General features: G+C 37.6%; 1 protein-coding gene across 2 annotated transcripts in view; it reads left to right on the top strand.

Annotated features, from left to right (window-relative positions):
• The first annotated feature begins 952 nt into the window (after positions 1-952).
• Positions 953-13,673, top strand: part of LOC125242568 (A disintegrin and metalloproteinase with thrombospondin motifs 3-like) — a 74,716-nt gene continuing 61,995 nt past the window's right edge. For both annotated transcript variants that reach the window (XM_048151342.1, XM_048151343.1), the window contains exons 1-4: positions 953-1,607; positions 1,679-1,791; positions 1,887-2,049; positions 4,422-4,587. In XM_048151342.1, the coding sequence (XP_048007299.1) occupies positions 1,058-1,607; positions 1,679-1,791; positions 1,887-2,049; positions 4,422-4,587 (992 nt within the window). In that variant the 5' untranslated portion in view covers positions 953-1,057. The remainder of the gene's footprint in view (positions 1,608-1,678; positions 1,792-1,886; positions 2,050-4,421; positions 4,588-13,673) is intronic.

Here is a 13,673-nt window from a genome sequence, read left to right on the forward strand (position 1 = left end):
ACCTAAAGATTTATAGATATTATAATTAAGACATGTAAGCATAATTATATGCAACACTTCTACATATATGTATGAAACTAAATAGGTATGTATATAAATAATTATACTAAATACTAGTAATCATACATCTGATATGTTTTTCTGAATAAGGTACGCTAAGGTATTCTATTTCAGTCATATCAGTGAATCATGCCCGTGCCTGATTGTCCAAGATCAATACATATAAGTATACAGATCCTACAACATTACATACTAGCTTTTGCCCGCGGCTTCGCTCACGTTAGAAAGAGACAAAAAGTAGCCTATGTCACTCTCCATCCTTTCAAATATCTCCACTTAAAAAACCACGACAATTCGTTGGTCCGTTTTGCCGTGAAAGACGGACAAACAAACAGACACACACACTTTCCCATTTATAATATTAGTATGGATAAATTATAATAAAATAATACGAGTACGATTTGTTGCGTTAAGGAAAGAGCAACATTGTCATCGTGTTGTTTTGGTTTTAATAAGATGTTGAGGCTCTGACGGAGGAACGTATGTACCTACTGTATACAAATATGTTACGGATTTATTACTAAGTAAATACTCGACCTAATACCCTGGGGAAATAGGCAGTAATAAATGTAATAAGAATACGAAGATAAGGTTGGGTATCATTACTACCCTATCTCATTGTTTCCTATCTAAAAAGAAAACGTATTTATTTACTACTTCAATAATATTTGACTGCTGCTAAATAAGTAAAAGCAAATACTAAAATAATTGCTGGTATAAATTGTATCAACCAATGCTACTCTCATATTTCCGATACCATATGGCCACATTTGATAAAGGGCCGCTAGATAGCCGCGTACGCTAGGCAATTACAAAACAAAAACAGAAGCGCGCCCTTTGTTTACTATGACGCATACTGCGTGAACCCATGCAATCTATAAACCGCGGAGTCGTTTACCTTCCGCGCGCCGAGACGGCCGCCATGTGCGCGGACGCGTGAGTGCACAGCCCGACCGACGCGCGCGCAGACAGGCCGAGCCCGCGGCGCCGCGCGGACATGGTGCGCTGGCTGAGGGCGGCGCTCGTGCTGCTCGCCGGCCTCTGCGCCGGCGCCTGGCGCCCCCCACCGCAACCCTTGCTGTTCAACACCCTCCAGCGCACGAGGCGAGAAGCTGCCGACAGCACGAGACACCTCCATCTGCTCGGCTGGCATTTGGAGCTTCAGGAAAACACAGCTATACGATCTCCCTACTACAACGAGTGCCAGTTTTATAAAGGACGAGTGCTGTACGAGGAAAAATCATCAGTGACAGTGACAGAATGTGGCGATCAGCTCTACGGGCTGCTACAAGTTGACGGAGAGGAGTTTGTACTGCAGCCGACAGGGAAAGAGAACAGCGATGGTGCCCATGTGCTCAGGAGAAGAGATGTATTACTCTCGGAGCAGCCGGCGGCGTATAACCTCACAGGCGACACTGTGTCCGATCTTGAACTTGACCTGTCTGATGAGGAGACGTCGACGCCGATGCCGCAAGTGCGTCTGCGGCACAATCATGACCGTGACGTCCAGGAATACCGAAATGTGATAGTGTCCAGACCTGTGGAAGGTGTGTAATGTTTACAAAGTACCTCAGCAAATTCGGTGGTGGCATTTCTGACGGTGTATTTATCTTTACAGGCCCCCAGGAACTGTGGTTGGAAATGGCCATTGTGGCGGATCACACGATGATGAAGTTTCACGGTCAAGATGAAACACGAGTGAGGCACTATATTTTAGCGTTAATGAATATTGTAAGTACACTCGTTTCGGTGAAATTTATTGGAGAGATATCTCGGTGCACGCTAGTATATTTAGTACATTGTTATTTATTAGTATAACGTTTTAGGTCAGTGCTATCTTCAACGATCCATCGGTGAGCTCGAACATGACGCTAGTAATCAACCAGCTGTACTTGGAAAACGATCCAGTAGTGAAATATGGGAATGTGAAGAAGGCGCTGGAAGCTGTAAACAAATGGAACTATCGACATTTAATGAAGTTACCACCTGGTAAGCCCAATGAATAAACATAATCATCGACTGTTTTCACTGTCCGATCCGATATCACCATAAATTAATATGTTTACCGCGTCGATGGCAAACAAACACACGGCCCGCTTATTGTTAAGCTGTCATCAAGTCATCATAGCAACTTCCGAAGATACAACTTCGTTCGAATTTATAATTATCCATAAAGCATACCTACTCGATTCACCGTTCGTTTCATCAAAATATATAATTTTTTTCATCAAAATATATAATTTAGTTCGTTTCATCAAATATAATTCTTGGATATAAGCAATTTATAATGAACATTTGCAACTAGATTACTCTCGTATCCAGAAAAGTATATCTCAACTCAAGTAGTCGGACCGGGGACGAAACTGCACCCCTCGTTATGAAACATTTCATTAAAACAAAACTAGCACTTAATACGAAAGTTGGACTTAGTCTCCGTTGAATATGCAACAGGCTGGTATTTATAAAGTCTGGAAATACTTTATAAAGCCTAACACAATTTGTATAACTTTGCGGAGTGAATATATTTGTCAGTATATTTGAAGAGAAACGTTATTAGTTTGAAACTAAGAATAAATAGCAATAGGTATTAAATTTATAGGTACCTAGCTAATGAAATTAGTTACGTGTATAGATACTTGTATATATTTACGTGAAAGTTTATAATTATCTATATTAGGTATTATCCCTTTGGATGCAGTTTCCTCAGTATCAATCTCATCATTTTAATATAAACTATTTATAATGAAATAGGCGAGACGACTAAAAAAAAACTAATCTCGTAAACGAAAAATGACGACGGTACAGTGATTTGAAGTTTCGCGTGACGTCACGCCTAGGTACAATTTTTACTTAGAAGTGACGTCACAAGCCCCCACCGGGAAAAAGCGAAAAATATGTGTTCAGTGTTTTTGGACAATCTAACTGACGGACTAAACAGAATGCAATTTTTTTTATGTAGTCGTCATCCCTATTATATACCTTAATCGATTACATTGCTTAGGACAAAGAGTTGACAAAAAAGTTAAATACGTAGGTAAATATCTTTAAATTATAAAGTACCTAAGAACAGTAATAAGTCAAAACTAACCTAAATAATAGGTATAAATTACAGTTTTAAGTAATAGTAATTTTACGTAAACTACTTTAATAAACAAAAACGTAACGAGCAAAAGGTCAATTTCGTACCACGACATTTGGTTTTGACACGACTTTGCACCTGTGGCTTCGGAGCGGAGATAGACTGCCGAAGCTAATTACAATTATTTTCATCGAAAACGCTTCCAACTAGCACGTATATAGGAGACGTATAAACTCCTTCACGTTCCAAACTAATATCTGTCAGATCGATATACACTAAGGCACTTTAAATTGATCTTTATTGCATAACAAAACTCGGCGCTACAGCTGGTACGTAGTAATAAGAGCAACATTTTATAAGAGTAGTAAAAATTCCGCGAATTTATTTTGTTTTCTGTATATTTTCCGCCAGCCTCTTGTTCTGTTGATATATCATTTAGGTACTTACAGACACAATACATTTTTATAAATAGGGGAAACTGTAGAAGAGAAATGAGAGACCTTATATCGCAATTACTAGAAAGTCTATAAAATTTCTAAGTAGCTGTCAGCGTGAGACTTTCAAACTGGAGGTCGTGGGTTCAAATCCTGATTTGTAGATATGTACATTGTAGCTGCGAATGTGTTTCTCGGAACTTAATGTGATGCTTACTCAACTATCTTTTCTATGGATAAAATTATAGTGTAAATGTTTGTTTTAAAATGGCGTCTTTTTAAATTTTCGGTAAAATTGGTAAGAATAGTAAAGTGCGTAGAGAAATGGCGCTAATTGTTCCAAATACCTGACACCTATCGAATTTCAGTGCTACATTTAGGAGTCATAATTACATACTCTCACTCGAGATATTGAGCCCAGTGCTATCGAGTACCGTTGTTTGAACCCTCAGGGAGTTCACAGATGAAGTTAGCATTCAGTCGATAGACATGAGTTCCTCTGGACACTGTTCTTCTTTCAATATTAACATTTTACAAGGATTTGTACAAAACATCGGAGGATCCATTTAAATACTAGCTTCCACTGTTGCCATTTTCGATGTAGATGTAATGATTTTTGTACGTCTCTATACAGCCTTGGATACATAGGAAGGCGCTTTTGCCTTCATAATTGCGACTGCAATATATGATATTTTTATATTGTCTAAATATTCACAAGCGTCATGTGGCTGATGATAGGAAGGCGTGAACTGGGCTTGACGATCAGACTTGCAGGTCTCTCTTTGAGCTTTAGGTCTACACCTTTTCGTATATCGATGCACCAGCACTGAATACACACCTGTTTCCAGACCGCGCGGGCTGGGACGCAGCGGCTTGGCTGACCCGCGCTCCGCTGGGCGGGCCATCGGGCTTCGCCCCCGTCTCCGGAGTTTGCTCGCGAGAGCGCTCCGCCGCCATCATCCGCGACGAGGGGCTAACGAGCGCCTTCGTCATCGCACACGAGCTGGCTCATCTGTAAGTACCTTATATGCTTACGCAACTTATATTGTTCACAGGTTAGGCACAGAGTAAATTTTATGATGAGACAATTTTGTCAGACGCCTTTGATGGACAATGTAGACTGTGGTCTACTCTGTGGTCTATTCGGAGCCGGCGCCCGCTGATAGGGCGTCGTCCGTACGGCGTCCGACAGGGTTCGATATTCTGATATCGAGAGACTTTCCTCCAATCTCCAGGTCAAGCAACTAGCTAGGAAGAGCTAACGAAGGCCCGAAAGGCAGATTCTTCTTGCAGGTTATTCCATGTTATCCACCCATTGAGTAGGGCTGGGACCGGGGTCTGTGTTGGGCTTACTATTTTCCGAGAGAAGAGACTCAAAAGTGCCTTCGTCTTCTAACACAACTTCGTCTTCTAATATGAATAACTTTTTTTATGCATATTACGTAGCAGAATCATTACTTTCACATGATGGTAATGGCAAACCACTTATTTTAACATCTTGTTCCTTATACTTTCCAGTAACATACGACTGTTTTATATCGAAAATAAACTAAAATTAACATACACGTCGTAAACACCTAGTTGTTATTAAATTAAAGCGGTACTAAAGAAGCACTTACCAGGCTGATGATATTTATTTTATGGTTTGCCATTTGCCTATATGGCTGGCTACACACATTTCCTGGTATTAAGTGGCATTTATATTAGCGTATCGACTACTGTATATAAACATTTTAAAATTCTGCTACATGTGTTTATTTAGTAACCTCTAATATAAATATATAATATAATTATTTAGGACTAACCCTGAAACTTATTTTACCTTCATATTTTTAATAGCAATGAGCCATGAGCACATCTACAGAGTGTAACAAAAATGGTGGTGATCCGTTTATGGGCGTACTCAGTATCGTATTCTTATCAGGAAAAAGTAGAAGAAAAAATTTTTTTTCGCTAAAAAAATTTTCACTTTTGTATGAGCCGGGCCGCGCGAATCGGTCGAATCTCCATATTTTTCGCGAAAAAAATTTTTACCTTTGTATGGCGGTTCGGCCGATACTCGCGGCCCGGCCCATACAAAAATGAAAATTTTTTTCGCGAAAAAAAATTTTTCTTCTACTTTTTCCTGATCAGAATACGATACTGAATACGCCCTTAAACGGATCACCACCATTTTTGTTACACTCTGTATAGGTATTGGAGAGAAGAAATAAGTTAATCTATGTGTAATTACTTGAATAAATACCTGTAATAGGAAATATAGTCACTACTTTAAAAAAAAAACTTGTATCTTCGTCTGTCAATGAAAAGAAAATTGTAGTAAGTATGTATGGAATGCATATAAACTTACTGCGTTTTAACTTTGAGGAGCAGCGTGAGATACGAGATTTTTTCAAAGTAGTGACGATAAATGTCGCTAGCCCTATAATTACACAGTAATATTAAAAGTGTTCCTAATTTATATAAGGCCTAGCAGCAGTGGGCGATAAAGGGCTGATATGATGATGATGATGATGATGTAGTCTCGCGAAAGCTGCAAGCTGTGGAATGTAGGGACGGGCTAATTAGTTGCCTAGACGATTTGACTGAGTTTGCTTGGCAGGCTAAGAACATCTATAGTATATAATAAATCTGTGACCATGAGGCACGGAGTCCTATTCAAAACTTAAAATGATTTATTTTATTTCACACTTGTACCTATAACATGATGTCACTAAACAAGTTAAAGTATGCTTATTGATGATTACTACAAGTTTTAACACTTTAGTGTGATGTTTTAGACATATTCGACGAATTCTTACCTATTTATCGAGAGATTGCAAACCGGATTGGTTTTCAATCCCATCGGATTTATACCGTAATCATCTGTAGAAATATCAAACTCATCAAAGATAATTAATTGACAGATTTTTTTAGTTTAGTGTGTGATACAGAGTGTACCACCACCCGGGCATTTATTAAAACCAATAATAATACCTACAGTCAACCAGCAATCGTTTGCGTATATCAGCAAATCATAGTTATTTAAATTAACTGAAAAAATAGTTTTCCCAAATCCCAACATTCAATGTAATGCGTGCACTTCTTAATTGTCATTATTCACATCGCTCATAACTTATGAGCTGTTATTGCCCTCACTTGACAAATGTGTGTGCTGTAATACTGGCAATAACATTTTTGTTAAAAGTTTATAAAATCGAAAATTTTAATTATTATTTAATTAAGGGCATGGTTCAGTTAAATAACTATGTAAGATTACGTTCCTTTAAAAAAGCCCACTTGTTGGTAACACACTGTAGGTACATGATTTTTTTGAACTTTATGACAATAAAACTTATCGGTAAAAAGTGTAACATTACAATGTTAATCTAATTGTGAAATTGAACTCGTGAAGACAGAGAGGCTCAGAAAAAAGATCAGCTGGCCTAGCCGAAATGACAATTGTTGACGCTAGACGCCGCGCCAATCAAAACGCACTCTTGCTCTGTCGCGCGGCAGATAGAGGCGCTTGTACCTTTAGACTCACCCAGATCCCACAGTCAAACTGTGTAAACAGTTTTGGGGGACATTGTATTTACATTTAAGTTTCTATGTAAGATGTTTTATTAAATAAATAATAAAATAAATAATAATTGTTAACGATATTATCGTAAGCGTTTGTGCATTTGATTACGTACCCTGATAACTTTTTGACAGTGCGAGCTTTAAAGTTTCCTTTTGGCAACATTGTAGTACATGAAATAATATTGAGATGGGATCCAATTAATCTTTCAATTAAAATGGGCGACATTTGAACCGCTTCGGGCGAAATGGTCCTGCCCCAGGGAAAACATACCTTCAACCTTCAATTAAAACGCTCCACAACATTATTCAGTCGCTCTAACGGTACCTAAACTCACATATTATTATGTTACATATGATACGTATATTAAAGAACGTAATGGAAAAAATGGATTAGTTACAATTGCCCCAAGTCGAGATTTGCCCTGCTGTACCTTATCTTGTTTTATGGCTTATCTCTCCCTTGTAATAAGTCCGCCTTTATACATTGTATGTCGATGTAGTTTGTGTGAAGCTTTGTAATATGTTGTAGGTATAGTTACGTACACTTTTTCTCTTACATGTGTAATTTATTTCATTCATCAATATTATTTTTAAATATACCTACCTATTTTATACTGCAGCGGAAAGACTAGTGGATCATGATTCTTGAGTTCACGTCTCAGTGATTATTTCATTAACGCGACTTGCTCTCTGATAAGGTGCATTAGGGTAATTCCGAATGACAAAAATGCTCTGGTAATTCCGAAAGGGGAATCTTGATATGATGGAAATAATGGTGATTTTTATGTGACTTTCCTAATTAGACAACTTTCGGAATTACCCTAATGCACCTTAGTACCACCCTGCCGGCCTAGTCGAAGTGACAATCGTTGACGCTATTGTAGCAATCGAAATGCATTCAGGCTCCGTCGCGCCACCACAGTGTGCACAAATGCTCACGAAACGCTGACGATAATATCTCTTTCGTAGCTGTCTATCTCTATCGCTCTTGCGTATTGGCGCGACAGAGCCAGACTACATTTCTGTGGCGTTTCGGCGGCGTTTCGCGTCGCAGAAATGCCATTCGGCTACGGGGCCTCGTCGCCGTTTACTGGCTGAACTGGCCAAGTGCTAATTACAGTGCAAAGGGTTCTTTGTTGACTCACATCGACGAACAGACGTTAAATCAGTGACCGGGAATTCCTTCAGGTTCGCAATGCACATAGTTTCATTCACCCTAGTTTTTACACGACTGTCCCAAGTAAAAAGAGTGTATTGTTTTCAGCGTTCGTTGTTTGTATGTATTGTGAGTTTCTTTATTAGGTTTTTGGGGGCAAAAGAGTTTCGAATTTGGCGGCCTTGGACTTTATGAAGTTTGGCCCCCTTTACTTGACCTCCGAGGTATCGATCCCGGCTCGGCTTTCATGTAATTATTCTGCCTATTTTTTTTAGGTACATTTGCAGGATGATAGGGATGCTTATAGATAGATTACAGATGTGTGACGTGAGTTTATGCTTGTAAATAGTGCATTATTAACAAGTGAAAATCGCCTAAGTTTAAAAAGTATAATTTATCGATTTACAGCTGATATAACCACATTAAGCTTATTAGCTTAAGCTGTAAACTAGGTACATAGTGCATAACCGAGAGACGGTCGTTAAGCACGATCAAGGACAGGAACAGACGGAACCACCGGGCCCGGAATTGTGGTCACGCCCGCGGTCGCACAAAGGCTTGGCACTGTACCTATTGTTACTGCTTAAACGTCACGGAGTCCATAACTGTAGTAAAATAGCATGTGGAAAATTTAGCACTTTAAAAAATTTAGCATGTGGAAGACAAGTTAGAGAAAATACAAAATCGATCAAGCCATTTTTTTAACATTTTACGTCGGTTATCGATGAAATATCTCTTTTGTTAGCCTTATTAACCTTATTAAATTCATGGCAGCGTACACGTAAAAAAAACTCACATCGAGGGCTTTCTAAATTCACACTGAGTCTAAGTATGTTGAAAACGGTCAAAATTCACGAAAAAACTTAAATTGCCAATAACTGGAAACCGGTGCAACCTTTACTGGGGTCATGTTAGGTTGGTTGGAATGGAACTTGGGCTGGTCTACCTCAAGTGTCGCTGTGGCGTGTCCTTCTTGGGACACCCTGTATATTAGCTTCGTGTACCTATTTTTATTTAACTTCAAAATATTACGCACTAACAATGTCATAAATGCTTACAATTGAACTGAAAATACTCTGCGAGCGATGACAATAAAGGGTCAACTACATGCGACGTCGTCAGCCGACCCTGGGACGCATTTAAACCCTAATGGAAAGCAAACAATGAATTCTAATTAAATTCACATATCACCCGCCTAAGGAAACAAAAGGAACTGCAATTACACTTCCTCTAATATTTGCCAAGAAACGACTGTTATTGTTTCGAAACCGTTGTTTTAAACTTTTACTACGTCACTAAACTGTTTACATGAGATGTTGAAACAACATGTTTATGAAACGAGTGAGTTCGTGACAAGCGCGAAATTGTACGCGCCGAACTTAAATACAGCCTCGTGTAATAAGAAAAACATATTATTTTTAAATGAAATAAACGAAAACTAACTTATTTTCTGTATGAAAACAGAACTACATAGAAATAGCATGACCTGCATTCATAATATTGTAAGAAGTCACCTGTATAAAATAGTAAGTAGTTGAACTCAGTCGAGCTATGAAAAAAAAAAGCTTTCAAAATTTCCTTCAAAATAGTAATAGAGAAATGGGGTACAACATAACTCGCGCAACTCATGTCTGGTATGCTCTAAACCTTCACACACTTATGCCCTTTACACCTGTACCTCGGCTTGAACACTAGGAATAAAACTAAATATACCGTACCGTACCTATACCGTATGTTGTGGAAGAAAACTAATATGCTACGACATGCAATTATCGGAGGTTATCAAAACGATTCGAGCGCTTTTCTAAAATGCAAATGCATGATATGTTGTACCCGACTTTAGTCTGAATAAGCATAAAATGTTATTTCAAGCGTCACATACACCTATATAAGAGCCATGTAGTGGTCTCGTTCCAGAGCACACGTGCTGCTTTGGAATATGAGAGTGGTGTCATGGAGTGGAATTTAGGTTTTTCCGACTCAATCCTTGATTTGATATTGATATTCCATGCTTCGTGTTCGCACCTAAGAATAAGACCGGAGCACATAACATTGAATGGAAAATGTCATTCAAAAATATTTTTTCAGTACAGATGGTGTTTTTTTTACGCACTAGTGCGAGAAGTGGTTCATTATATGGCAGGTCGAAACTTCGGAGGTCCATCTGTACTGAAAAACGTCGTTCGATACACGTGCGAAAAGGAAATTCGTAACTCGTGTCGATTTAAAACACTCCCTTCGGTCGTGTTTTAATTTATCGCCACTCGTTTCGAACTTCCTCTTTTTCGCACTTGTATCGAAATGTACTATTATTGTTTTGCGTTTGTCGACAATCGTGCTTTACTAGAACTAGTGCGTTGGAAAATGATAATGATATTGTCTCTGTACCATTCTACGATAATTTTATGTATGTATTATGCTCATGTCAGCTAATGCTACAAAGTCTACAAACGTCTTAATTCTAATTACAATTGAAGGACATAGGAACCAATTATAGTAAGGATGCAACGTTAACGGATACTTAATATCAAGAGCATTCAGACGTTCAAAACATGAATGCCGCTCAAATCATATTACTCCAAGAGTAGTTTCCTAATAAATTCTGAATAGGATGCTTATAGATAGATAACCCATTTTCTGGAAAACTGATACTTGAGAACTATAATAAAAATGTCTCATAGCTTAGGTACTAATATTTATTATTAGGCTCCAGGCAACGCGTGTTATTTTGATATTCGTTCTGTTTCTCTGAATATGCCTGAAGTTAAGTTTTAAGCGATTAAGAATGGAAATAAAAAGCAATGAAGCCTCCTTTATACAACTTAGGGCTGAAACTTTTGTAATTGAATTTATATCGAGAAAGTTTCAGAGGAAATTGGCCATTGATGTCGCAACCCAAAGAGAACAGTGAGGGCGGATTTAACTTTTGAACTACATATTTAGATACCATTTAACCATTTCTTGTTATCAAATTGCTATGGTTATGACTACGGCCTCTTACTCTTTACTTAACTCAAAGATTCAGAAAATGTTTGATATAACTATAACTACATAATCATGATGATTCACAGGACCACTAGTATTAAATATAATTAGAGTATGAGAGTAACTATAAGAAGCTACATACATGAAACATGACAAACGTACTCGTAGGTACTTACAGGGTATATGGACGACTCCGTGGTACATTTCTTGCCTAGAATGTGCTTATAGAATAAATAATATTGATACTATTATACTTTTACTTTAATTCTATTATTTAGCACCTCTATATATACAAACTTTTCACGTCGCCCACCAGATAGCCGGCACCCGTAGCCGAACGCCGCGAAAGGTAGTCTGGCTCTGCCGCGCCAATACGCACGAGCGATAGAGATAGATATCTACCAGCGTTTCGTTTCGTGAGCGTTTGTTCCGTTCAGCTACGTACCCTGGAGAGAATAATTATGACGGGCAAAGTTGAAGGCATACGAGACCTCAGGCTCCCTCCTACTAGATGGCGCGTTCAAATTACTGCACCCATGCGATTAAAACTGCATGAGGCCATGCGCTTGGCGAGGAACAGACGCCTATGGAGGGACCTAGTCTTCAACAGAATTACATGATGTCACGATCCTCAGCATTGAGGGAACGAAGATGATACAAACTTCTATATGTAGTAGTGTTTATAAATATTTATACTTATTTATAGGTGATGAGTACAACTCTTCTTTTCTAATGTTTATTTTGGTTGGTGTCTAGACTAAAAGGCGAATTAATAGTAAGTCGATGATGATGTCATCTTACAATATGCAGCGATGTATCAATCATGATATTGACCTTAATTATAAAATAGCCATCTTAATCTAAGTTGCAGATTAGAATATTATACATATCATAGGTGAATTGGGGTAATTTCGAATCACAGAAATGCTCTGGGAATCTTGATATGATGGAAATAGTGGTAATTTTTATGTGACTTTCGAAATTACCCCAATGCACCCTACTATGAAATACCTACAATGAGCAAAAAACGTCTCGTTAGATACCGTCCTGTCCGTCCAATTAGCTTATGTCTCAAACAAAAATGCTCACACAAACGAAAATGAATATTCGAATATTTCTCAACAAGCAACTAGCTACTCTTAGAAAAATATTCCTATTACTTAATTATTATAAAAATATTCAATTCATGTCTTGTCCACGACTTTTTGGATCAACAAAAGAAACCTTTTTGGAAAAAGGAATAAGCATTCAGGTCTGTTGCTCAATGGATAGTTACCACATCTCTTTGGTCTATTTCTGTACGGTTCGTTCGGCCCGATTGATCTCGATATGCAAGGTTACATGTATGTACAACTATATTCGCTAAGAGTGTGTGTAATGTTTAATATGTGTATTGACTTTTTTATATTACCAATTGTAATTTCAATTCTATTTTAAATCTATTGTTTGTTGATGTGTAAAAGTGCCTCTGTGGCCTATTTGCTGAATGTTGTAAATAATTTGTGAAGATTTGAAAATTAATTTATATTATGCCCGACAGTGTAATTAAATTATGAGTGCAAATCGTGTTAGTCTAAATCAATATATAATTTGTGAAGATTTGAAAATTAATTTTTATACAGGGTGTGTATTCCATACGTTCGAGTAGGTATCTTAATAACCATTATTATTGGACCTAAGAGCTAAGGAGCCTTACTACATGTTTTTTAGGGTTCCGTACCAAAAAGGTACAACAGGAACCCTTATGGTACGACTCTGTCCGTCTGTCACATTCTTAAATATCTCGAGAACTACTAATGCTATCAACTTGAAATTTGGAAGTTGTGGACATTGTAATCCTCTACAAATAGAAAGCGGATTTTTTTTTAATTTATTAATTTTAATTGTAGAAAATGGCCAAAATGAAACGGGGGCAAAATGTAAATTTCAAGTTACTAGATCAAGTGGGGTATCGTTAGACAGAGCGTAAATTGAACGTAAATAAACTATTTTTTTATATTTTTTTTGTTGTGGAAAAAAAATAATTTTAAAGGAAAATGTATAAAAAAATACCCCACCCCCACCCTTATCTCCGATGTTTATCAACGAAAAATTATGAAAATTTTAGGAAACATTGGTTTTATGCTATATATTATAGGAAAAATATAGCCGTGTTTGTATCTTAAAAAGTTTTTTTTTTAATTCACAGAAAACTTTTCAGATTTTTACTTTTAATTTACCCACCCTTGCGGATGTATATCGTACTTAAAATTAATACGAGATATTACGTAAACTACCTTCTGTCAAATGAAGTAAAAACTGTTAAAATCGGTTAACATTATAAAGAATTATCCATGAAAAACCAACATACTATACAGGTCGCGCAAATTAGCGAATTCACCGAGAGATGGTGCTA

The sequence above is a fragment of the Leguminivora glycinivorella genome, chromosome 3, assembly GCF_023078275.1.
Source record: "Leguminivora glycinivorella isolate SPB_JAAS2020 chromosome 3, LegGlyc_1.1, whole genome shotgun sequence".
Classification (NCBI taxonomy): Eukaryota; Metazoa; Arthropoda; class Insecta; order Lepidoptera; family Tortricidae; genus Leguminivora; species Leguminivora glycinivorella.